The sequence below is a fragment of the Pelobates fuscus genome, chromosome 4 (genome assembly GCF_036172605.1).
Source record: "Pelobates fuscus isolate aPelFus1 chromosome 4, aPelFus1.pri, whole genome shotgun sequence".
NCBI classification, from domain to species: domain Eukaryota; kingdom Metazoa; phylum Chordata; class Amphibia; order Anura; family Pelobatidae; genus Pelobates; species Pelobates fuscus.
Window position 1 is genome coordinate 3,928,115 of NC_086320.1, and position 27,680 is coordinate 3,955,794.

Here is a 27,680-nt window from a genome sequence, read left to right on the forward strand (position 1 = left end):
TATATGACTATTAGTATGTGCTTGTCAGTGTTACATGGCGTGTTTGTGTATGGAGGTAGTGTGCGGTGTGTGTATATGACTTAGTATGTGTTTGTCAGTGTTACATGGCGTGTTTGTGTATGGAGGTAGTGTGCGGTGTGTGTATATGACTTAGTATGTGTTTGTCAGTGTTACATGGCGTGTTTGTGTATGGAGGTAGTGTGCGGTGTGAGTATATGACTATTAGTATGTGTTTGTCAGTGTTACATGGCGTGTTTGTGTATGGAGGTAGTGTGCGGTGTGTGTATATGACTATTAGTATGTGTTTGTCAGTGTTACATGGCGTGTTTGTGTATGGAGGTAGTGTGCGGTGTGAGTATATGACTATTAGTATGTGTTTGTCAGTGTTACATGGCGTGTTTGTGTATGGAGGTAGTGTGCGGTGTGTGTATATGACTATTAGTATGTGTTTGTCAGTGTTACATGGCGTGTTTGTGTATGGAGGTAGTGTGCGGTGTGTGTATATGACTATTAGTATGTGTTTGTCAGTGTTACATGACGTGTTTGTGTATGGAGGTAGTGTGCGGTGTGAGTATATGACTATTAGTATGTGTTTGTCAGTGTTACATGGCGTGTTTGTGTATGGAGGTAGTGTGCGGTGTGAGTATATGACTATTAGTATGTGTTTGTCAGTGTTACATGGCGTGTTTGTGTATGGAGGTAGTGTGCGGTGTGTGTAAATGACTATTAGTATGTGTTTGTCAGTGTTACATGGCGTGTTTGTGTATGGAGTTATTGTGCGGTGTGTGTAAATGACTATTAGTATGTGTTTGTCAGTGTTACACGGCGTGTTTGTGTATGGAGTTATTGTGCGGTGTGTGTAAATGACTATTAGTATGTGTTTGTCAGTGTTACATGGCGTGTTTGTGTATGGAGGTATTGTGCGGTGTGTGTATATGACTTAGTATGTGTTTGTCAGTGTTACATGGCGTGTTTGTGTATGGAGGTAGTGTGCGGTGTGAGTATATGACTATTAGTATGTGCTTGTCAGTGTTACATTGATGTAGAATTATTTAAAAATCTTTATTGCACCTGTATTGAATTATTGTACTAACTCCATTTTAATCTCACATAACCTCACATTATGACAGACCCTCCATTTTGTCCACATTACATGACAGAATTTCCCAGCAACATTTAGTGTAATGAATAGAGACTGTATTTTCTATAAAGACATGACTAACCCCGGAATTGCTGAATCTCCTGTAATTTGCAACATAGTATAATCTGAAGGCCATGAGAACACTGTACTAATGAAATGTTCTATTCATAAAAAGAACCCTGAGCCTGATCACGAGTCTGACATCACTAACTACCCAAAATGGCTAGCCGCCAGATTCCCCCTCCCATCGAGTAAAGACGACATCCCATGATGGGAGGGTGCCCCACTAGTCACTCAAATCCCTGAGCCAATTAATAATATTTATGGGTGGACATTGACATAGCCACTTAACATTTAATCCAATTAATGATGTTTATTTGTTATTATCTGATATTCAATGATGATGTCATTTTGGTCTTATAAGGGCCTGCAAGCCTGTTTTTTGCCCAGATGCCATTAAATTTTCTGAAGTTGGGGGGCGGGGCCGGACCGCCGACGGGATCAGACACGCTTTGTCTGAGCTCCCGCCTTGGGACCGGGAAAACGGCACAAACTGGAGGAAAAAATCGTCACAATAGCCCGCAACGACACTCACCCGGATCCCCAGATCCTGAGGTACGAGGGGATACCCTTCACGAAGCGATCCGTTACCCGAAGCTTGAGCTCTCCCGGGTCTCCGGCCGGTGTTCGGCGCCCCTCCCCCCCCTGGACCGGGGGGGTCATCCCGGTCCGTAAGGGTGCTGAACAGCTCGCCAAACCAGGCTCAAGTATCCACCCGGGCGCGAGGTGACCACCGCATGGCGCTTCTCAAGATGGCCGCCGCACGACAGCCATGTGCACGAACAGCCGGCGCAACAACCATGACAGACTGCCCCAGGGCTATGCTGGCAGACTGCACTGAGCAAATGAAGGGAATGATGCCAGGGGCAAATGATGCCAGGGGCATCACGCAGGGAGGCAATAGGGTGAAGAGATCCTATGGAGGACACTATGACAAGCAATCCCACAGGTGTGAGCAGACCTTGGCATAACCTGCCCCACGGGGACCGGAACATCAAGCCACCCACCCTGTACCCATCCAGCAATAACCTACCCTGCCAGCCTGGACCTAAGCCAGCTCTAGCTTGACCCCACGATAACCGTCAAACAGCATCAATGGACTCACTTATCCATACCAAGCATGCTCCTGGACCTCACGATAAACGTCTGCCCAGTTTACCCAGCGGACTACGCCCAAAGAGTTGCATAGACAGTTAAGCATATTCTGTTCACTGCATCACTATCCACTACCACTACCTACTATGTCTGCAAAGAAAGTGTGAAGGGATACTACACCAGCACTATAGTTAAATGAACAGGTCTTGCCGTGGCTTCTGCTGCGGCCGTCTTGTGATAAAGCTATATTTAAAGCTAAATTTGACTTTTGTAACGCGATAACATTCTTAGGTAGTATTATACCATCTGTGTGAACGCCTAGGTGAGAGGTTTGGTGCCGTAAAAGCAACAATACATAAGCCTTAGTATTACACAGCAACATTTAAATAAAGCGGAAAGATATAGATGAGTAAGCGATGATATCTGACATAACAATGTATATTAACTTTAAGCGACTGTCACTACTTACTTAGGCAATTCACTATGCTAGCGGTAGCTATAGCGTGTACCTAGCTTGCAAGGATAATTTTAACGTAACCCTAGCAACGGTTAACTCTTGTTATAATAATCCCTTAATATTGTACATGTCAGACGGGAAAACTCACCTGTAAATTGCTATGTAAATCTACTGTCTACGTTTTTTCTTCTCAACAAAACCCAAAAAATTGTGCCGTCTATACATATGCCATGTTTGTGATTATTGTATATTGCCGCTTACGACTGCTACCATGGCTAAGTAAGCCTATTGTTATATCTTGCACAACAAAAAATAAAGAATTTAAAAAAAAAAAAAAAAAAATCTGAAGTTATTTTTAACCTGAACTGCATGTGTCAGTGTGAACTTACTTCTGCGTATACGCAATTTAATCAGCTCAGATTTGGACAGGAACAGATAGACATTTAAACATTTTTGTTTATTTCTAAATTAATCTACATCAATTTGGCGTCCAGAACGTGGGGCACCGGGCTATGGCCTCTGGCCGGTAAGCCGTCCTAAGGAAGACGCTGTTGGACAGAGGAATCCGGGGGGAAGGAAAGGGAGACTGATCACCTCCGATTACACGGTAGAGACTTCTGCAGAGCCACCGGTATGTTCCGGTCCCTTTGATTGACCCGTCCACGTGTCTGTGACTGCTTCCCGGGAGGACATCAAAGACAAAGGTAATATCTTGCCCGGTGTCTTGTTGTTACTCACTTGTTTACCTGCATTTAGTCTATCTGTTGCCTGGGTGTGTTTGTATTGGCCTGTTTTAGTTTAAGTGCCCGGGTAGAGTGTTTATCTGTGTACCCCTTTTGGGATAAAGGGGGGTGGACCTGTGGTAGTTTGCCTGGGGGTCCTATGTTTGTCTGTTTACCCCTTTTGGGATAAAGGGGGGTGGACCTGGGGGTGTTTGCCTGGGGTCCTCTGTTTGCCTGTTTACTCCTTTTAGGAACCACGTGGCTGTGGTTGTAAGGAAAAAGGGGGGTGGACCTGTGGAAGTTTTCCTGGGGGTCTTCTTTGCCTGTTTACCTCTTTTAGGAGCCTCGTGGCTGTGGCTGTAAGGAAAAAGAGGAGGGGGGAATCTGTGGAGGGGTGTAGACTCATTGCTTCCTGGGGATTCCCCATGGTGTCACTTTGATAGCCTAGCTAGCCTCATTGTGCACATAACTCTGCTTGCAGAGAGGTGGTAACCTCCAGCTTCGAGCGCTGAGGCTGGTGGAATTCCAATTTTTATTTGTGGCGGGCGGATTCAAGCAGGCATTGCTTGTCTCCAGCACCACGTGGTAGTGAGACTTACGGGTGGATCCGTAGGGGCGCTACGGGAGTGAGGATAGAGGTGGCCACACTTAGTGGACTGCTGTAACGAGGGAGGCTATACAGGACTCGGGTCGGAGAGGATTGCTGTTTCCTGTGGCCGCTGGTAGTGAGACTTGAGGAAGTAATTCTCCGAGCGGGGACACTACGAGGTTGAGGGAGGTGACTTTGGTCACACGAGTAAAGTAAAGGGATTACTGTTGATTTTATTTGAACTGTGATGCATGCACTGTATTTCAATTGAATTGTTGTATATGGGCTATTTGCAGCCTCCATAGCGAAAGAGAATCCTACCTGCCTCCTAATTTCTACCTAGTCTTGATTTCTGATGTATCCTCCACTGCTACATCGCCTGTCTGCTCCCTTACCTGCCCACCCCCGCTTACTCCTTCCACCGATCCCTCCCCTTCATCTACAGTCCTCTCTACTCCATTTTCTCCTCCTACACCCCTCTCTACTCCACTTTCTCCTCCTACTCCTCCCTCTACTCCACCTTCTCCTCTCACTTCTCCTCTACTCCTCCCTCTACTCCACCTTCTCCTCCTCTTACTCCTTCTTCCTGCTCTTACTCCTCCCTCCTCTTCCTACTCCTCCCTCTACTCCACTTTCTCCTCCTACTCCTCCCTCTACTCCACCTTCTCCTCTCTCCTCCTACTTCTCCTCTCTCCTCCTACTTCTCCTCTCTCCTCCTACTTCTCCTCTCTCCTCCTACTTCTCCTCTCTCCTCCTACTTCTCCTCTCTCCTCCTACTTCTCCTCTCTCCTCCTACTTCTCCTCTCTCCTCCTACTTCTCCTCTCTCCTCCTACTTCTCCTCTCTCCTCCTACTTCTCCTCCCTCTACTCCAACTTCTCCTCCTTCTACTCCTTCTTCCTGCTCCTACTTCTCCTCTACTCCTCCTCCTCCACTCCTCCTCCTACTCCTCCCCTACTCCTCCTCCTACTCCTCCCTCTACTCCACCTTCTCCTCCCTCTACTCCACCTTCTCCTCCCTCTACTCCACCTTCTCCTCCTCCTTCCTCCTGCTCTTACTCCTCCCTCCTCTTTCTACTCCTCCCTCCTCTTTCTACTCCTCCCTCCTCTTTCTACTCCTCCCTCTACTCCACCTTCTCCTCCTACTCCTCCCTCCCCTCCTCCTACTCCACCTTCTCCTCCTCCTTCTCCTCCTCCTAATCCCCTCCTCCTACTCCACCTTCTCCTCCTCGTACTCCTCCCTCCTCCTCTTACTCATTCCTACTCCTCCTACTCCTCCCTCCTACTGATGGGTGGACATTGACATAGCCACTTAACATTTAATCCAATTAATGATGTTTATTTGTTATTATCTGATATTCAATGATGATGTCATTTTGGTCTTATAAGGGCCTGCAAGCCTGTTTTTTGCCCAGATGCCATTAAATTTTCTGAAGTAATTTTTAACTTGAACTGCATGTGTCAGTGTGAACTTACTTCTGCGTATACGCAATTTAATCATCTCAGATTTGGACAGGAACAGATAGACATTTAAACATTTTTGTTTATTTCTAAATGAATCTACATCAACATGACGTGTTTGTGTACGGAGGTAGTGTGCGGTGTGTATGACTATTAGTATGTGATTGTCAGTGTTACATGACGTGTTTGTGCATGGAGGTAGTGTGCGGTGTGTGTATATGCCTATTAGTATGTGTTTGTCAGTGTTACATGGCGTGTTTGTGTATGGAGGTAGTGTGCGGTGTCAGTATATGACTATTAGTATGTGTTTGTCAGTGTTACATGACGTGTTTGTGTATGGAGGTAGTGTGCGGTGAGTATATGACTATTAGTATGTGTTTGTCAGTGTTACATGGCGTGTTTGTGTATGGAGGTAGTGTGCGGTGAGTATATGACTATTAGTATGTGTTTGTCAGTGTTACATGGCGTGTTTGTGTATGGAGGTAGTGTGCGGTGTGTGTATATGACTTAGTATGTGTTTGTTAGTGTTACATGGCGTGTTTGTGTATGGAGGTAGTGTGCGGTGAGTATAGGACTATTAGTATGTGTTTGTCAGTGTTACATGGCGTGTTTGTGTATGGAGGTAGTGTGCGGTGTGTGTATATAACTATTAATATGTGTTTGTCAGTGTTACATGGCGTGTTTGTGTATGGAGGTAGTGTGCGGTGTGAGTATATGACTTATTATGTGTTTGTCAGTGTTACATGACGTGTTTGTGTATGGAGTTATTGTGCGGTGAGTATATGACTATTAGTATGTGTTTGTCAGTGTTACATGACGTGTTTGTGTATGGAGTTATTGTGCGGTGAGTATATGACTATTAGTATGTGCTTGTCAGTGTTACATGGCGTGTTTGTGTATGGAGGTATTGTGCGGTGTGTGTATATGACTTAGTATGTGTTTGTCAGTGTTACATGGCGTGTTTGTGTATGGAGGTAGTGTGCGGTGTGTGTAAATGACTATTAATATGTGTTTGTCAGTGTTACATGGCGTGTTTGTGTATGGAGGTAGTGTGCGGTGTGAGTATATGACTTAGTATGTGTTTGTCAGTGTTACATGGCGTGTTTGTGTATGGAGGTAGTGTGCGGTGTGAGTATATGACTATTAGTATGTGCTTGTCAGTGTTACATGGCGTGTTTGTGTATGGAGGTAGTGTGCGGTGTGAGTATATGACTATTAGTATGTGTTTGTCAGTGTTACATGGCGTGTTTGTGTATGGAGTTAGTGTGCGGTGTGAGTATATGACTATTAGTATGTGTTTGTCAGTGTTACATGACGTGTTTGTGTATGGAGGTAGTGTGCGGTGTGAGTATATGACTATTAGTATGTGCTTGTCAGTGTTACATGACGTGTTTGTGTATGGAGGTAGTGTGCGGTGTGTGTAAATGACTATTAATATGTGTTTGTCAGTGTTACATGGCGTGTTTGTGTATGGAGGTAGTGTGCGGTGTGAGTATATGACTATTAGTATGTGCTTGTCAGTGTTACATGGCGTGTTTGTGTATGGAGGTAGTGTGCGGTGTGAGTATATGACTATTAGTATGTGCTTGTCAGTGTTACATGGCGTGTTTGTGTATGGAGGTAGTGTGCGGTGTGTGTATATGACTATTAGTATGTGCTTGTCAGTGTTACATGGCGTGTTTGTGTATGGAGGTAGTGTGCGGTGTGTGTATATGACTTAGTATGTGTTTGTCAGTGTTACATGGCGTGTTTGTGTATGGAGGTAGTGTGCGGTGTGTGTATATGACTTAGTATGTGTTTGTCAGTGTTACATGGCGTGTTTGTGTATGGAGGTAGTGTGCGGTGTGAGTATATGACTATTAGTATGTGTTTGTCAGTGTTACATGGCGTGTTTGTGTATGGAGGTAGTGTGCGGTGTGTGTATATGACTATTAGTATGTGTTTGTCAGTGTTACATGGCGTGTTTGTGTATGGAGGTAGTGTGCGGTGTGAGTATATGACTATTAGTATGTGTTTGTCAGTGTTACATGGCGTGTTTGTGTATGGAGGTAGTGTGCGGTGTGTGTATATGACTATTAGTATGTGTTTGTCAGTGTTACATGGCGTGTTTGTGTATGGAGGTAGTGTGCGGTGTGTGTATATGACTATTAGTATGTGTTTGTCAGTGTTACATGACGTGTTTGTGTATGGAGGTAGTGTGCGGTGTGAGTATATGACTATTAGTATGTGTTTGTCAGTGTTACATGGCGTGTTTGTGTATGGAGGTAGTGTGCGGTGTGAGTATATGACTATTAGTATGTGTTTGTCAGTGTTACATGGCGTGTTTGTGTATGGAGGTAGTGTGCGGTGTGTGTAAATGACTATTAGTATGTGTTTGTCAGTGTTACATGGCGTGTTTGTGTATGGAGTTATTGTGCGGTGTGTGTAAATGACTATTAGTATGTGTTTGTCAGTGTTACACGGCGTGTTTGTGTATGGAGTTATTGTGCGGTGTGTGTAAATGACTATTAGTATGTGTTTGTCAGTGTTACATGGCGTGTTTGTGTATGGAGGTATTGTGCGGTGTGTGTATATGACTTAGTATGTGTTTGTCAGTGTTACATGGCGTGTTTGTGTATGGAGGTAGTGTGCGGTGTGAGTATATGACTATTAGTATGTGCTTGTCAGTGTTACATTGATGTAGAATTATTTAAAAATCTTTATTGCACCTGTATTGAATTATTGTACTAACTCCATTTTAATCTCACATAACCTCACATTATGACAGACCCTCCATTTTGTCCACATTACATGACAGAATTTCCCAGCAACATTTAGTGTAATGAATAGAGACTGTATTTTCTATAAAGACATGACTAACCCCGGAATTGCTGAATCTCCTGTAATTTGCAACATAGTATAATCTGAAGGCCATGAGAACACTGTACTAATGAAATGTTCTATTCATAAAAAGAACCCTGAGCCTGATCACGAGTCTGACATCACTAACTACCCAAAATGGCTAGCCGCCAGATTCCCCCTCCCATCGAGTAAAGACGACATCCCATGATGGGAGGGTGCCCCACTAGTCACTCAAATCCCTGAGCCAATTAATAATATTTATGGGTGGACATTGACATAGCCACTTAACATTTAATCCAATTAATGATGTTTATTTGTTATTATCTGATATTCAATGATGATGTCATTTTGGTCTTATAAGGGCCTGCAAGCCTGTTTTTTGCCCAGATGCCATTAAATTTTCTGAAGTTGGGGGGCGGGGCCGGACCGCCGACGGGATCAGACACGCTTTGTCTGAGCTCCCGCCTTGGGACCGGGAAAACGGCACAAACTGGAGGAAAAAATCGTCACAATAGCCCGCAACGACACTCACCCGGATCCCCAGATCCTGAGGTACGAGGGGATACCCTTCACGAAGCGATCCGTTACCCGAAGCTTGAGCTCTCCCGGGTCTCCGGCCGGTGTTCGGCGCCCCTCCCCCCCCTGGACCGGGGGGGTCATCCCGGTCCGTAAGGGTGCTGAACAGCTCGCCAAACCAGGCTCAAGTATCCACCCGGGCGCGAGGTGACCACCGCATGGCGCTTCTCAAGATGGCCGCCGCACGACAGCCATGTGCACGAACAGCCGGCGCAACAACCATGACAGACTGCCCCAGGGCTATGCTGGCAGACTGCACTGAGCAAATGAAGGGAATGATGCCAGGGGCAAATGATGCCAGGGGCATCACGCAGGGAGGCAATAGGGTGAAGAGATCCTATGGAGGACACTATGACAAGCAATCCCACAGGTGTGAGCAGACCTTGGCATAACCTGCCCCACGGGGACCGGAACATCAAGCCACCCACCCTGTACCCATCCAGCAATAACCTACCCTGCCAGCCTGGACCTAAGCCAGCTCTAGCTTGACCCCACGATAACCGTCAAACAGCATCAATGGACTCACTTATCCATACCAAGCATGCTCCTGGACCTCACGATAAACGTCTGCCCAGTTTACCCAGCGGACTACGCCCAAAGAGTTGCATAGACAGTTAAGCATATTCTGTTCACTGCATCACTATCCACTACCACTACCTACTATGTCTGCAAAGAAAGTGTGAAGGGATACTACACCAGCACTATAGTTAAATGAACAGGTCTTGCCGTGGCTTCTGCTGCGGCCGTCTTGTGATAAAGCTATATTTAAAGCTAAATTTGACTTTTGTAACGCGATAACATTCTTAGGTAGTATTATACCATCTGTGTGAACGCCTAGGTGAGAGGTTTGGTGCCGTAAAAGCAACAATACATAAGCCTTAGTATTACACAGCAACATTTAAATAAAGCGGAAAGATATAGATGAGTAAGCGATGATATCTGACATAACAATGTATATTAACTTTAAGCGACTGTCACTACTTACTTAGGCAATTCACTATGCTAGCGGTAGCTATAGCGTGTACCTAGCTTGCAAGGATAATTTTAACGTAACCCTAGCAACGGTTAACTCTTGTTATAATAATCCCTTAATATTGTACATGTCAGACGGGAAAACTCACCTGTAAATTGCTATGTAAATCTACTGTCTACGTTTTTTCTTCTCAACAAAACCCAAAAAATTGTGCCGTCTATACATATGCCATGTTTGTGATTATTGTATATTGCCGCTTACGACTGCTACCATGGCTAAGTAAGCCTATTGTTATATCTTGCACAACAAAAAATAAAGAATTTAAAAAAAAAAAAAAAAAATCTGAAGTTATTTTTAACCTGAACTGCATGTGTCAGTGTGAACTTACTTCTGCGTATACGCAATTTAATCAGCTCAGATTTGGACAGGAACAGATAGACATTTAAACATTTTTGTTTATTTCTAAATTAATCTACATCAATTTGGCGTCCAGAACGTGGGGCACCGGGCTATGGCCTCTGGTCGGTAAGCCGTCCTAAGGAAGACGCTGTTGGACAGAGGAATCCGGGGGGAAGGAAAGGGAGACTGATCACCTCCGATTACACGGTAGAGACTTCTGCAGAGCCACCGGTATGTTCCGGTCCCTTTGATTGACCCGTCCACGTGTCTGTGACTGCTTCCCGGGAGGACATCAAAGACAAAGGTAATATCTTGCCCGGTGTCTTGTTGTTACTCACTTGTTTACCTGCATTTAGTCTATCTGTTGCCTGGGTGTGTTTGTATTGGCCTGTTTTAGTTTAAGTGCCCGGGTAGAGTGTTTATCTGTGTACCCCTTTTGGGATAAAGGGGGGTGGACCTGTGGTAGTTTGCCTGGGGGTCCTATGTTTGTCTGTTTACCCCTTTTGGGATAAAGGGGGGTGGACCTGGGGGTGTTTGCCTGGGGTCCTCTGTTTGCCTGTTTACTCCTTTTAGGAACCACGTGGCTGTGGTTGTAAGGAAAAAGGGGGGTGGACCTGTGGAAGTTTTCCTGGGGGTCTTCTTTGCCTGTTTACCTCTTTTAGGAGCCTCGTGGCTGTGGCTGTAAGGAAAAAGAGGAGGGGGGAATCTGTGGAGGGGTGTAGACTCATTGCTTCCTGGGGATTCCCCATGGTGTCACTTTGATAGCCTAGCTAGCCTCATTGTGCACATAACTCTGCTTGCAGAGAGGTGGTAACCTCCAGCTTCGAGCGCTGAGGCTGGTGGAATTCCAATTTTTATTTGTGGCGGGCGGATTCAAGCAGGCATTGCTTGTCTCCAGCACCACGTGGTAGTGAGACGTCATTTTGGTCTTATAAGGGCCTGCAAGCCTGTTTTTTGCCCAGATGCCATTAAATTTTCTGAAGTAATTTTTAACTTGAACTGCATGTGTCAGTGTGAACTTACTTCTGCGTATACGCAATTTAATCATCTCAGATTTGGACAGGAACAGATAGACATTTAAACATTTTTGTTTATTTCTAAATGAATCTACATCAACATGACGTGTTTGTGTACGGAGGTAGTGTGCGGTGTGTATGACTATTAGTATGTGATTGTCAGTGTTACATGACGTGTTTGTGCATGGAGGTAGTGTGCGGTGTGTGTATATGCCTATTAGTATGTGTTTGTCAGTGTTACATGGCGTGTTTGTGTATGGAGGTAGTGTGCGGTGTCAGTATATGACTATTAGTATGTGTTTGTCAGTGTTACATGACGTGTTTGTGTATGGAGGTAGTGTGCGGTGAGTATATGACTATTAGTATGTGTTTGTCAGTGTTACATGGCGTGTTTGTGTATGGAGGTAGTGTGCGGTGAGTATATGACTATTAGTATGTGTTTGTCAGTGTTACATGGCGTGTTTGTGTATGGAGGTAGTGTGCGGTGTGTGTATATGACTTAGTATGTGTTTGTTAGTGTTACATGGCGTGTTTGTGTATGGAGGTAGTGTGCGGTGAGTATAGGACTATTAGTATGTGTTTGTCAGTGTTACATGGCGTGTTTGTGTATGGAGGTAGTGTGCGGTGTGTGTATATGACTTAGTATGTGTTTGTCAGTGTTATATGGCGTGTTTGTGTATGGAGGTAGTGTGCGGTGTGTGTAAATGACTATTAATATGTGTTTGTCAGTGTTACATGGCGTGTTTGTGTATGGAGGTAGTGTGCGGTGTGAGTATATGACTATTAGTATGTGTTTGTCAGTGTTACATGACGTGTTTGTGTATTGAGGTAGTGTGCAGTGAGTATATGACTATTAGTATGTGTTTGTCAGTGTTACATGGCGTGTTTGTGCATTCAGGTAGTATGCGGTGTGTGTATATGACTATTAGTATGTGTTTGTCAGTGTTACATGGCGTGTGTGTATGGAGGTAGTGGGCAGTGAGTATATGACTATTAGTATGTGTTTGTTAGTGTTACATGGCGTGTTTGTGTATTCAGGTAGTGTGCGGTGTGTATATGACTATTAGTATGTCTTTGTCAGTGTTGCATGACGTGTTTGTGTATTCAGGTAGTGTGCGGTGTGTGTATATGACTATTAGTATGTTTTTGTCAGTGTTACATGACGTGTTTGTGTATGGAGGTAGTGTGCGGTGTGTATATGACTTAGTATGTGTTTGTCAGTGTTACATGACGTGTTTGTGTATGGAGGTAGTGTGCGGTGTGTGTATATGACTATTAATATGTGTTTGTCAGTGTTACATGGCGTGTTTGTGTATGGAGGTAGTGTGCGGTGTGAGTATATGACTATTAGTATGTGCTTGTCAGTGTTACATGACGTGTTTGTGTACGGAGGTAGTGTGCGGTGTGTATGACTATTAGTATGTGTTTGTCAGTGTTACATGACGTGTTTGTGTATGGAGGTAGTGTGCGGTGTGTATGACTATTAGTATGTGTTTGTCAGTGTTACATGGCGTGTTTGTGTATGGAGGTAGTGTGCGGTGTGAGTATATGACTATTAGTAAGTGCTTGTCAGGGTTACATGGCGTGTTTGTGTATGGAGGTAGTGTGCGGTGTGAGTATATGACTATTAGTATGTGTTTGTCAGTGTTACATGGCGTGTGTGTATGGAGGTAGTGTGCGGTGTGTGTATATGACTATTAGTATGTGTTTGTCAGTGTTACATGACGTGTTTGTGTATGGAGGTAGTGTGCGGTGTGAGTATATGACTATTAGTATGTGTTTGTCAGTGTTACATGGCGTGTTTGTGTACGGAGGTAGTGTGCGGTGTGTATATGACTATTAGTATGTGTTTATGTGCTCTGTGTGTCACCTCTAGTGTGCAGGGTATGAAGCCGTTTGGAAGGTTAGCTGTATATTATACCTGTGCTGCGCAGTATACCGGCATGAGCGGGTGCGAGGCCAAGAAGAAGTCATATAAGCGCAGGACTTGGTGATAATCACTGAGAACGTGTCCGTACCACGTGATCAGCCAGCTTAGGGCGAATATATAGCCGACCTCTGACCTGAATGGAGAAAGAGGGGATCAGACATATTGAACAGAAGATGGCTCCCAGAATCCTTTGTTGAAGGCCTGTCCAATAATCACACAGGTTACAGGTGTACAAGATATCATGAAATGAAGGGAATAGAGAACGGTAAGCTTTGCACTGCCAATTATTATAACGGGGAGTTGGCTTTACAGCAATTATAAGGGGGCTTTCCAATAATTATAAAAATGGGAATGCTTTCTGGTAATTATAATGAGGGTGTTTAATGGCATTTATTTTAATGGGGGAGGGGCCTTCCCTGTAATTATTGTTATAATGGGGGAGGGGCCTTCCCTGTAATTATTGTTATAATGGGGGAGGGGCCTTCCCTGTAATTATTGTTATAATGGGGGAGGGGCCTTCCCTGTAATTATTCTTATAATGGGGGAGGGGCCTTCCCTGTAATTATTCTTATAATGGGGGAGGGACCTTCCCTGTAATTATTGTTATGATGGGGGAGGGTCCTTCCCGGTAATTATTCTTATAATGGGGGAGGGGCCTTCCCTGTAATTATTCTTATAATGGGGGAGGGGCCTTCCATGTAATTATTCTTACAATGGGGGAGGGGCCTTCCCTGTAATCATTCTTATAAGGGGGGGGGGCCTTCCCTGTAATTATTCTTATAATGGGGGAGGGGCCTTCCCTGTAATTATTCTTATAACGGGGGAGGGGCCTTCCATGTAATTATTCTTATAACGGGGGAGGGGCCTTCCCTGTAATTATTCTTATAACGGGGGAGGGGCCTTCCCTGTAATTATTCTTATAACGGGGGAGGGGCCTTCCCTGTAATTATTCTTATAACGGGGGAGGGGCCTTCCCTGTAATTATTCTTATAATGGGGGGGGGGCTTCCCTGTAATTATTCTTATAATGGGGGGGGGCTTCCCTGTAATTATTCTTTTAATGGGGGGAGGGGCCTTCCCTGTAATTATTCTTATAATGGGGGAGGAGCCTTCCCTGTAATTATTCTTATAATGGGGGAGGGGCCTTCCCGGTAATTATGCTTATAATGGGGGGAGGGGCCTTCCCTGTAATTATTCTTATAATGGGGGAGGAGCCTTCCCGGTTATAGAGAGGGACGACGACGACTGGGATTTAGTAGAGAGGGACGACGACGACTGGGATTTAGTAGAGAGGGACGACGACGACTGGGATTTAGTAGAGAGGGACGACGACGACTGGGATTTAGTAGAGAGGGACGACGACGACTGGGATTTAGTAGAGAGGGACGACGACGACTGGGATTTAGTAGAGAGGGACGACGACGACTGGGATTTAGTAGAGAGGGACGACGACGACTGGGATTTAGTAGAGAGGGACGACGACGACTGGGATTTAGTAGAGAGGGACGACGACGACTGGGATTTAGTAGAGAGGGGGGACGACGACGACTGGGATTTAGTAGAGAGGGGGGACGACGACGACTGGGATTTAGTAGAGAAGGGGGACGACGACGACTGGGATTTAGTAGAGAGGGGGGACGACGACGACTGGGATTTAGTAGAGAGGGGGGACGACGACTGGGATTTAGTAGAGAGGGGGGACGACGACGACTGGGATTTAGTAGAGAGGGGGGACGACGACTGGGATTTAGTAGAGAGGGGGGACGACGACTGGGATTTAGTAGAGAGGGGGGACGACGACTGGGATTTAGTAGAGAGGGGGGACGACGACTGGGATTTAGTAGAGAGGGGGGACGACGACTGGGATTTAGTAGAGAGGGGGGACGACGACTGGGATTTAGTAGAGAGGGGGGACGACGACTGGGATTTAGTAGAGAGGGGGGACGACGACTGGGATTTAGTAGAGAGGGGGGACGACGACTGGGATTTAGTAGAGAGGGGGGACGACGACTGGGATTTAGTAGAGAGGGGGGACGACGACTGGGATTTAGTAGAGAGGGGGGACGACGACTGGGATTTAGTAGAGAGGGGGGACGACGACTGGGATTTAGTAGAGAGGGGGGACGACGACTGGGATTTAGTAGAGAGGGGGGACGACGACTGGGATTTAGTAGAGAGGGGGGACGACGACTGGGATTTAGTAGAGAGGGGGGACGACGACTGGGATTTAGTAGAGAGGGGGGACGACGACTGGGATTTAGTAGAGAGGGGGGACGACGACTGGGATTTAGTAGAGAGGGGGGACGACGACTGGGATTTAGTAGAGAGGGGGGACGACGACTGGGATTTAGTAGAGAGGGGGGACGACGACTGGGATTTAGTAGAGAGGGGGGACGACGACTGGGATTTAGTAGAGAGGGGGGACGACGACTGGGATTTAGTAGAGAGGGGGGACGACGACTGGGATTTAGTAGAGAGGGGGGACGACGACTGGGATTTAGTAGAGAGGGGGGACGACGACTGGGATTTAGTAGAGAGGGGGGACGACGACTGGGATTTAGTAGAGAGGGGGGACGACGACTGGGATTTAGTAGAGAGGGGGGACGACGACTGGGATTTAGTAGAGAGGGGGGACGACGACTGGGATTTAGTAGAGAGGGGGGACGACGACTGGGATTTAGTAGAGAGGGGGGACGACGACTGGGATTTAGTAGAGAGGGGGGACGACGACTGGGATTTAGTAGAGAGGGGGGACGACGACTGGGATTTAGTAGAGAGGGGGGACGACGACTGGGATTTAGTAGAGAGGGGGGACGACGACTGGGATTTAGTAGAGAGGGGGGACGACGACTGGGATTTAGTAGAGAGGGGGGACGACGACTGGGATTTAGTAGAGAGGGGGGACGACGACTGGGATTTAGTAGAGAGGGGGGACGACGACTGGGATTTAGTAGAGAGGGGGGACGACGACTGGGATTTAGTAGAGAGGGGGGACGACGACTGGGATTTAGTAGAGAGGGGGGACGACGACTGGGATTTAGTAGAGAGGGGGGACGACGACTGGGATTTAGTAGAGAGGGGGGACGACGACTGGGATTTAGTAGAGAGGGGGGACGACTGGGATTTAGTAGAGAGGGGGGGGGAATGGGATTTAGTAGAGAGGGGGGGGGACTGGGATTTAGTAGAGAGGGGGGGGGACTGGGATTTAGTAGAGAGGGGGGGGGACTGGGATTTAGTAGAGAGGGGGGGGGACTGGGATTTAGTAGAGAGGGGGGGACTGGGATTTAGTAGAGGGGGGGGACTGGGATTTAGTAGAGGGGGGGACTGGGATTTAGTAGAGGGGGGACTGGGATTTAGTAGGGGGGGGACTGGGATTTAGTAGAGGGGGGGACTGGGATTTAGTAGAGGGGGGGACGACTGGGATTTAGTAGAGGGGGGGACGACTGAGATTTAGTAGAGGGGGGGACGACTGGGATTTAGTAGAGGGGGAGACGACTGGGATTTAGTAGAGGGGACGACGACTGGGATTTAGTAGAGGGGGGGGACGACGACTGGGATTTAGTAGAGAGGGGGGACGACTGGGATTTAGTAGAGAGGGGGGACGACTGTGATTTAGTAGAGAGGGGGGACGACTGATTTAGTAGAGAGGGGGGACGACTGGGATTTAGTAGAGAGGGGGGACGACTGGGATTTAGTAGAGAGGGGGGACGACTGGGATTTAGTAGAGAGGGGGGACGACTGGGATTTAGTAGAGAGGGGGGACGACTGGGATTTAGTAGAGAGGGGGGACGACTGGGATTTAGTAGAGAGGGGGGACGACTGTGATTTAGTAGAGAGGGGGGACGACTGTGATTTAGTAGAGAGGGGGGACGACTGTGATTTAGTAGAGAGGGGGGACGACTGTGATTTAGTAGAGAGGGGGGACGACTGTGATTTAGTAGAGAGGGGGGACGACTGTGATTTAGTAGAGAGGGGGGACGACTGTGATTTAGTAGAGAGGGGGGATGACTGGGATTTAGTAGAGAGGGGGGACGACTGGGATTTAGTAGAGAGGGGGGACGACTGGGATTTAGTAGAGAGGGGGGACGACTGGGATTTAGTAGAGAGGGGGGACGACTGGGATTTAGTAGAGAGGGGGGACGACTGGGATTTAGTAGAGAGGGGGGACGACTGGGATTTAGTAGAGAGGGGGGACGACTGGGATTTAGTAGAGAGGGGGGACGACTGTGATTTAGTAGAGAGGGGGGACGACTGTGATTTAGTAGAGGGGGGGATGACTGTGATTTAGTAGAGAGGGGGGACGACTGTGATTTAGTAGAGAGGGGGGACGACTTTGATTTAGTAGAGAGGGGGGACGACTGTGATTTAGTAGAGAGGGGGGACGACTGATTTAGTAGAGAGGGGGGACGACTGGGATTTAGTAGAGAGGGGGGACGACTGGGATTTAGTAGAGAGGGGGGACGACTGGGATTTAGTAGAGAGGGGGGGCGACTGGGATTTAGTAGAGAGGGGGGACGACTGGGATTTAGTAGAGAGGGGGGACGACTGGGATTTAGTAGAGAGGGGGGACGACTGGGATTTAGTAGAGAGGGGGGACGACTGGGATTTAGTAGAGAGGGGGGACGACTGGGATTTAGTAGAGAGGGGGGACGACTGGGATTTAGTAGAGAGGGGGGACGACTGGGATTTAGTAGAGAGGGGGGACGACTGGGATTTAGTAGAGAGGGGGGACGGCTGGGATTTAGTAGAGAGGGGGGACGACTGGGATTTAGTAGAGAGGGGGACGACTGGGATTTAGTAGAGGGGGGATGACTGGGATTTAGCAGAGGGGGGGGACGACTGGGATTTAGTAGAGAGGGGGGACGACTGGGATTTAGTAGAGAGGGGGGACGACTGGGATTTAGTAGAGAGGGGGGACGACTGGGATTTAGTAGAGAGGGGGGACGACTGGGATTTAGTAGAGAGGGGGGACGACTGGGATTTAGTAGAGAGGGGGGACGACTGGGATTTAGTAGAGAGGGGGGACGACTGGGATTTAGTAGAGAGGGGGGACGACTGGGATTTAGTAGAGAGGGGGGACGACTGGGATTTAGTAGATTGGGGGGACGACTGGGATTTAGTAGAGGGGGGATGACTGGGATTTAGCAGAGGGGGACGACGACTGGGATTTAGCAGAGAGGGGGGACGACTGGGATTTAGCAGAGAGGGGGGACGACTGGGATTTAGTAGAGGGGGGGGACGACTGGGATTTAGTAGAGGGGGGATGACTGGGATTTAGCAGAGAGGGGGGGACTGGGATTTAGTATAGGGGGGACTGGGATTTAGTAGAGGGGAGTGTTGGGCGATTTTTAATACTGTACTTTTCAAAATAAACCTACTTTTCTATGAAAATGTAAGGATTGTTTTCTGCTTCCCACATAAACTTACACCTTGTTTATGTGTCCCGTGCAAGACTTTGAGTTTGACATGCTTGCTGTAGGGGTTTCTATTCCTGAACCTATAGTGCTGAAAATACATGTAGGGTTCCTGGCCCTCCTTAAATACATTTTAAAAACCTTCACCGGCGCAGGCTCTGTCCCCTTGGCTGACATCATCAGAATTGACAATCTCAACGCTTTCCCATAAAAGCATTGGATTGGCTGAGACGGTCATTTCTGATGATCTCAGCCAAGGGGACGGGGCCAAATGCCACCCTAGCCAATCAGCACCTTCGCATAGAGATGCATTAATCCAATGCATCTCTATCGGGAAAGTTCAGTGTCTGCATGCAGAGGGTGGCAACACTAAATGTCAGTCACACAGAGCAGCACTGCCCCAGGAAGCACCTCCAGCAGCCATCTGAGGAGTGGCCAGTGAGGGTATCATTAGGCTGTAATGTAAACACTGCATTTTCCAGCAGGACATGGTATACACAAATAAGCTGTATTTGTTCTGGTGACTATAGTTCCCCTTTAAGCTCCAGCGACAGACTTCTCTTCATATTGGGGGACTTTAGGGCTGTCGTACCACTTACCTGAACAGGAAGTCATGTAGCGGGGTGCTTTGACTCTGTATTAGTGGCATCAGATAATTAAGCATGTGCTTTGTGTGATCCATGGTATGCTCCATAAAATCTCTGCGGAGATAATATAATAACATCAAGCAAGTCCAGTTTATTGACGCCGAGTCCAGATACACGAATAATGATCATATCTCTCTGATTAATGATACCACTACCTGCTGTATAATGGTGTATCATTATACAGCAGGTAGTGGTATCATTAATCAGAGAGGGGCCTGTGTGGACGCTTTTTATACTAAAGATTTAGCAGATTACAATCCAGTTCAGTCCTGGCACAGCTTGCATTGAGCGAGGAAACGAACACACGGGTTTCTTCTCCTCTCTCTGCTGACTGACGCGGCGCTTAGAACGAGTGAAAAATGCACGCCCTTCCAGGAAAGCGGTAAATCGAACAGTAACATGGCGTGCCCTTATGGGGAGTTTCTATATTCTGATAATTGGTGCAGATCATACAATTCAGAGATTCTTTCTATTAAGTTCAGAGAGTTTTATTCTTGTAATGAAGGTAATAGCAGTTGGTAAATGGAGGCGTAAACTTGTTCCCCGAAGTGGACATTGTTATAAAACTCATTATGTTGTATGTAGTTATGGTGTCGTCTCATTATTGAACTCTTTGAACGTTAGCTTGATGGCTGTCCTGTTACTAGAAGGAGCTGGTAGTGGGGTGGGCCTGTGCGTGGCTCACAGCAACTTTTACCGTCTTAATTCGTATTGGCAACTATGAACACAGGAGACAGCCAGAATCATCTGGAATATTTAACCAATGCTTTAAAACACAGAATAACCCATTCTCTACCTGCTAGAATACATCAATAATGAGCAATGTTCTCGGAGTGTTTGGACTTTGTATCTACATACGTCGTTGTATCGTGCTATCGAGTACATACCGCAGGTGATGTGTGGACAGGGTGGAGAGCATGGCGGTAGCCAGACGTGGTCCCACAGTCAGTAGGAGAGTGACAGCGATATCGTGGTATCCTTGGTAATAATGAAGCTCTGGATGAGACTGAAGAACGAACAGAATTATATCCATCAGCTGCTGCTGCAAGATAGAGCGCTCCGCATCACGCATCCCTGCGAAAACACATCACAAATTGCTCTGCATCTTTAGAGAAATTATACACAGCCCTGCAGCACGCGGAGCGCTCCGTATCACGCATCCCTGCGAAAACACATCACAAATTGCTCTGCATCTTTAGAGAAATTATACACAGCCCTGCAGCACGCTGAGCGCTCCGCATCACGCATCCCTGCAAAAACACATCACAAAGAGCTCTGCATCTTCAGAGAAATTATACACAGCCCTGCAGCACGCTGAGCGCTCCGCACCATGCTGAACTGTAAACACACAAACCTCCGCACACAACGCAATACACAATTGCAATACGCCGAGCTCCTCTACAATACCCCGAGCTCCTATAGATACAACACGCCGAGCTCCTCTACAATACCCCAAGCTCCTATAGATACAGCACGCCGAGCTCGTCTACAATACCCCGAGCTCCTATAGATACAGCACGCCGAGCTCCTCTACAATACCCCGAGCTCCTATAGATACAGCACGCAGAGCTCCTCTACAATACCCCGAGCTCCTATAGATACAACACGCCGAGCTCCTCTACAATACCCCGAGCACCTATAGATACAGCACGCCAAGCTCCTCTACAATACCCCGAGCTCCTATAGATACAGCACGCCGAGCTCCTCTACAATACGCCGAGTACCTATAGATACAACACGCCGAGCTCCTCTACAATACCCCGAGCTCCTATAGATACAGCACGCCGAGCTCCTCTACAATACCCCGAGCTCCTATAGATACAGCACGCCGAGCTCCTCTACAATACCCCGAGCTCCTATAGATACAGCAAGTCAAGCTCCTCTACAATACCCCGAGCTCCTATAGATACAGCATGCCAAGCTCCTCTACAATCCCCCGAACACCTATAAATACAGCACGCAGAGCTCCTCTACAATACGCCGAGCACCTATAGACACAGCACGCCGAGCTCCTCTACAATACCCCGAGCTCCTATAGATACAGCACGCCGAGCTTCTCTACAATACCCCGAGCACCTATAGATACAGCACGCCGAGCTCCTCTACAATACCCCGAGCTCCTATAGACACAGCACACCGAGCTCCTCTACAATACCCCGAGCTCCTATAGACACAGCACGCCGAGCTCCTCTACAATACCCCGAGCTCCTATAGATACAGCACGCCGAGCTCCTCTACAATATGCCGAGCTCCTCTACAATACCCCGAGCTCCTATAGACACAGCACGCCGAGCTCCTCTACAATACCCCGAGCACCTATAGATACAGCACGCCGAGCTCCTCTACAATACCCCGAGCTCCTATAGATACAGCACGCCGAGCTCCTCTACAATACCCCGAGCTCCTATAGATACAGCACGCCGAGCTCCTCTACAATACCCCGAGCACCTATAGATACAGCATGCCGAGCTCCTCTGCAATACCCCGAGCTCCTATAGATACAGCACGCTGAGCTCCTCTACAATACTCCGAGCTCCTAGAGACACAACACGCCGAGCTCCTCTACAATACGCCGAGCTCCTATAGATACAGCAAGTCGAGCTCCTCTACAATACCCCGAGCTCCTATAGACACAGCTTCCGAGCTCCTCTACAATACCCCGAGCTCCTATAGACACAGCACGCCGAGCTCCTCTACAATACCCCGAGCTCCTCTACAATACCCCGAGCACCTATAGATACAGCACGCCGAGCTCCTCTACAATACCCCGAGCTCCTATAGACACAACACGCCGAGTTCCTCTACAATACCCCGAGCATCTATAGATACAGCACGTCGAGCTCCCCTACAATACCCCGAGCTCCTCTACAATACGCCGAGCTCCTATAGACACAACACGCCGAGCTCCTATAGACACAACACGCCGAGCTCCTCTACAATACCCCGAGCTCCTATAGACACAGCACACCGAGCTCCTCTACAATACCCTGAGCTCTTATAGACACAGCACACCGAGCTCCTCTACAATACGCCGAGCTCCTATAGATACAGCACGCCGAGCTCCTCTACAATACCGAGAGCACCTATAGATATAGCACGCCGAGCTCCTCTACAATACCCTGAGCTCCTATAGATACAGCACGCCGAGCTCCTCTACAATACCCCGAGCACCTATAGATACAGCACGCCGAGCTCCTCTACAATACCCCGAGCTCCTATAGATACAGCATGCCGAGCCCCTCTACAATACGCCGAGCTCCTATAAGTACGGCCCGCCGAGCTTCAACACGATAAAGAAATCCCCTTTGGAATGCTGGGAAAACACAAATATAGCCAAAACAACATAAAACTGCACTGGTATTGTTCACACACGCTGGATTTAATAAATAAGTTACATTATTAGGATTGTTCTGGGCAGCTAATGCTGGAGGTGCACATACAAACTCCAGCCACAATGACCACTTCAAATCACTGAAGTGGTTGTGGTGGTTGAAGTAGCCCTTTAACTCTTGATTTCAGACCAGGCTGGAGCAATAATATGCAATTTGCACCACTAGCGGTAATAGTACATTCCACTCTTCAGTCCTGTTTCTCAAAATGTGGCATGTGTACCCCAGGGAGTACACGCACCATAAGCAAGGGGTACATGGCGAAAAAATGGTCGTTTCTACGGACTGGAATTCTATGTACCGGCCTTGAGGCGTACTTCTGACATTTTTAGACATTATGGGAAGTTTCTATCGAAAAGGTGGAGAAACAATGCACAGACACCATGTCATCAGATCCATTCATTTCTTACCTGCAGGAAACCGGCGCACAGACCTTCTCACATCCATCTCAACCTGATTATAATCTTTATGATTGCACCGCACAGCGGGTCCTGAAAGACAACATCAGAGTCAAACATGCATACACATAGCTCCTTCTGTCTGTGTCACCCTGCAGTGGGAGGGACAGACTCCTTGTCCCATAGCTCCCTCTGTCCGTGTCACCCTGCAGTGGGAGTGTGGTGGAATCTCGGTAAAAATAAATTTAGTAGGCCGAGATTACCACGTGGCATGTGTACGTGCATATGCTGACGTATCGATCAGTTGGTTGCACGAGGCAAGATACGATCAGTAGTGTACGGAGCATGTGCAAGAATACAGGATGTAGTATTCCCCCTCCTCCATTGTGCTGGACAAGCCATGCGGTCAAGCAGGAAGTTAATTCTTATTTGTATTGATTGGTCAAGAGAATGTGCGGGTGGAGCTTAATATGGGAGGAGTTATGTGCCTATATAAGGAGCCTGCACTATTGTCCGGGGCTCAGAACTTGTGGTATTTTGGTGACGCTAGTCCCTCTGAGTCCCGATCGGTGATCCAATAAAGAATCTCTTCCTTCCTGAAGAAACCTGTGTCCATCTCTCTGTGCTTCGCTTCCGTCAGTTTCTCCGGTATCATTTGGTGCATTGGCCGGGAAGCTCATCGTTCAACGGTAGCTGAGAGGCAGAGGCGTGAGACGGTCTATCTTTGCCCACGTTCTCTACGGCTGCACCCCTGAACTTCTGCGTGGACCTCCCTTCGTCTCGGCGCCACTGGTCTGTTGTCCAGGAGATCATCGGCCTCTACGTGAGAAGTGCTGGGGTGTCCCCGTCGATGAGTGTGAACTCAGGTTCAGGAACGAGGAGGTAAGACAACTGCTGTTTTAGACGGCAGAACCCACTAGGGGTATACCGATTGTGCGGTAGGCCCAAAGGGGTTTGAATCTGTGTATCTGCCCCCTCTGTCGGAGGGAAGGAGCGAAGGCGCACCGCTCGATCGAACGCTCTTTAGTCAGACCGTTTGATTTTGTTAGTCAGGCGGGGTCCTGGTGTAAATAGCCCTAGCCGGACACCGGTGTCTTGTCTAGACTAGCGTTCTAGGGTGTATATTACGTTCGCTAGGTCGGAGGGACCGGGAGACTAAGCGGCGCCTGTGTAAATTCGGTTCGCTAGCTCTCAACCTATCTGGGCTAAGTGGGAAGGCGTGTAAATTTGGAACCCACTAGACTTTTGATAGTGCGACTAAGAGGCGCCTGTGTAAATTCGGTTCTCTAGCTCGCTATATGTGGTGATTGGGCAGTGTGGCTAACCAAAACGGGTGTATATAGTTTTAGGTAGTCCATTCAAGGTACTGGCCAATAGTTTAGTTGGGAATTGTAAATGTGATAAAGATTGTTTAGTAAAGTGTATATCTTGTTAGATAGCGCGAGCTCAGCCGTCTAGCGAGAGTGTTAATAGTGTGTTGCTGTATTATAGTGCACGGTACCATAACCCTGTATATTTACTGACACTGTATATAAGTACTAATCATTGTCGTCTATTGCATGTTTAACACCATAACCACTAATAATTGTATTGTGACCTTAACTTGTGCTTTGACCTATGCTAACCGTACTGTAACCGCTATTTGTAAAAGACGATGTTACTGGGGTGTGTTATAGACGGGTAATTCATATATAGAGAATTATAGCGTGGGTGACTGTATAGTTACGCCAAAGGGCATAATATTGATTATATAGTGACTGTTGTAACAGCTGTGTGTGTACGGGAATTCCCTGAGTGTTTATTGTTATTGTGTACGTTTCACTTGGTAACCGTACCACGTGGTGCTGTTGCCAGAGGAAACGGGTGTGACTGTTGCATAGTACGCGTGTATAGTATTCGTTGTCGACGACGTTCCATTGTTAAGTATGGGTGCGTCGCAGTCAACAATTCCGGATCCCTTAGGTTGTATGGTGAAGAATTTTAAAAAGGGATTCAAAACTTGTGATTTTGGGGTTAAAATGTCTCCTGTACGTTTGGTCACTTTGTGTACTAGGGAGTGGCCTACTTTGGTTGCGGCATGGCCGCCACGTGGCAGTTTAGATCCAACTCTGGTACAGCGCTTACACGTGGCTGTATCGGGTAGGCCTGAACTTTACGGCCAGTTTCCTTATATTGATTGTTGGAGACAGGCCGTAAATGACTCGCCAAAATGGCTCCAGACATGCCACGAGGAGCAATGTCGCCTCATGGTAGCTAGGACTTGTTCGTCCACTAGGACTGGTGTTAGGCCCATTTTGGACACGCCCCCTGAGTCCGAGATCCCTTTGCCGCCCCCTTACTTTCCGTTAAGAGGAAGTGACGCAAATGCAGGAAGTCCTGCAACCCTCCCTTCATTACCCTCATCCACTTCCGCTTCCTCCTCCAGTACAGGATCCACCCCCCCTCGTACTAAATCTCCCCTTCCGGAATCAGAACCAACCCCCATTAAAAACGAATATCCTGATTTGGCGCCACTTCAGACTTCCGGTCAAGCTTCATCTAGCTCGGCTCGAAGTGTTTTATTTACAACCTTTTCCCAAAACCAAGCTCCCACATCCCCATACCCTATTTCTCCCCGACTGGAACCTATGACTGACGCCCCTCCACGTAGCCCCATACAGACCCGACAGTTGACCAGTGCCCAACAATTAAAACACTATCAGATGCCTCTTCGTCTGAATCCCGGGTCAGCCTATATCGATGCCGCAGGTCAAATGGCACATGCTGACCCAGTCTTTGTATATGTCCCATTCACGACAACCGATCTTTTAAATTGGAAGACCCACAATTCCTCGTATACTGAGAAACCACAGGCTATGACTGATCTGTTCACCTCAATAGTACAGACACATAACCCGACATGGGCTGATTGCCAGCAGTTATTAATGACTTTATTCAACAATGAGGAAAGGACAAGAATTAATCAAGCGGCCATTAAAGCACTAGAGGATAAAGCCCGTACTTTAAACCAAGCCAATCCATCAGCATGGGCCGCAACACATTATCCCAACACCGATCCAGATTGGAATGTAAATGGTGCTGATATGGTTCAACTCAGAGCCTATGGAGACGCTATAATTGCTGGCATGAAAGCCGGAGGAAAGAAAGCTATTAACATGTCGAAGACAGTTGAGGTGATTCAGAAAAGCGATGAAGCGCCCAGTGTCTTTTATGACCGATTATTGGAGGCTTACCGCTTGTATACCCCCTTTAATCCGGAAGACGCAGACAATTCCCGAATGGTGAACTCCGCCTTTGTCAGCCAAGCTTACGGAGATATTAAGCGCAAGCTACAAAAGTTAGAAGGGTTTGCAGGTATGTCCATCACCCAACTAATGGAGGTAGCGAATAAGGTTTATATGAATAGGGAAACAGAAAGTAAGAAAGAGGAGGAGCGCAAGATGCGTAGAAAGGCTGATATGCTAGCGGTAGCGATCGCAGGCGTAGATAGACGGGGCCCAGATAGAGGCGATAGTAGATGGAATAGGGAGCCTTTGAGTAGGAATCAATGCGCGTATTGCAAGGAACGAATGTCCACAAAGAGAGCAGTACGAGAGAGACCAACCCAGGGCAGGTTACGGAAACTTTAGAGGCAGAGCGAGAGGTAGAGGAGGCCCCGGAGGGAGTAATGGTAATAGAGGGAATAATGGGAACAGAGGAAGTGTTAGGGAAGACAGGTATATTCCAGCAGCGCAAAGGTCCCGCGATAGAGAAGGTAGGGACTTTGTAGGATTAGCTGACACGGTCATGGAGGACTATTGATACCGACCGGGCTCCATCCCCCTTGGTCGAGCGGAGCCTATGGTCGATGTATCAATAGGGGGAAAAAGGAGTGCGTTCATGATCGACACTGGTGCTGAACATTCAGTGGTGACTAATCTAGTTGCTCCTCCATCTGGAAGGACTATTACTGTGATAGGAGCAACTGGAAGAAGTGCTGAAAAACCGGTTCTTAAAAGTCGACTCTGTACACTGGGAGGCCACGTAGTAAAACATCAATTCCTTTATATGCCTGAATGTCCAGTCCAATTGCTGGGACGTGATATGCTATCAAAATTACAAGCGCAGATTACGTTCCTACCAAATGGAACAACATCCTTAAAGTTTAATGGACCTTCAGGTATCATGACATTATCCGTACCAAAGGAAGAAGAGTGGCGACTTTATACAGTGTTGACTAGCCAAAACCCTAGGAGTGATGAGACATTATTTAACATACCAGGAGTTTGGGCAGAGAACAACCCACCAGGACTGGCCCGCAATATTCCACCTATAAAAATTGAACTAAAACTTGGGGTTTATCCAGTGAGCCTAAGACAATACCATATCCCGCAGAAGGCTAAGAAGAACATCCAATCCTATCTGGATAAGTTCATACGGTATGGTATCCTAAAATTCTGTACTTCCCCCTGGAACACCCCATTGCTGCCTGTTCAAAAGCCCGGTACAGATGAGTATCGACCTGTGCAGGACCTGAGAGCAGTCAATGATGCGGTTGTTAGTATACATCCAGTTGTACCCAATCCATATAACCTGC

General features: G+C 47.4%; 2 protein-coding genes across 4 annotated transcripts in view; one reads left to right on the plus strand and one right to left on the minus strand.

Annotated features, from left to right (window-relative positions):
• DGAT1 (diacylglycerol O-acyltransferase 1) overlaps window positions 1–27,680 on the plus strand; it is a 239,784-nt gene that overhangs the window by 60,116 nt on the left and 151,988 nt on the right. The window lies entirely within an intron of this gene.
• Window positions 1–27,680, minus strand: part of LOC134608247 (TBC1 domain family member 20-like) — a 138,224-nt gene that overhangs the window by 13,036 nt on the left and 97,508 nt on the right. For all 3 annotated transcript variants that reach the window (XM_063450912.1, XM_063450914.1, XM_063450915.1), the window contains 4 exons: window positions 23,117–23,197; window positions 20,205–20,391; window positions 19,270–19,371; window positions 13,249–13,390 (listed from right to left, as the gene is read on the minus strand). In XM_063450912.1, coding sequence (XP_063306982.1) covers window positions 13,249–13,390; window positions 19,270–19,371; window positions 20,205–20,391; window positions 23,117–23,197 — 512 coding nt within the window. The remainder of the gene's footprint in view (window positions 1–13,248; window positions 13,391–19,269; window positions 19,372–20,204; window positions 20,392–23,116; window positions 23,198–27,680) is intronic.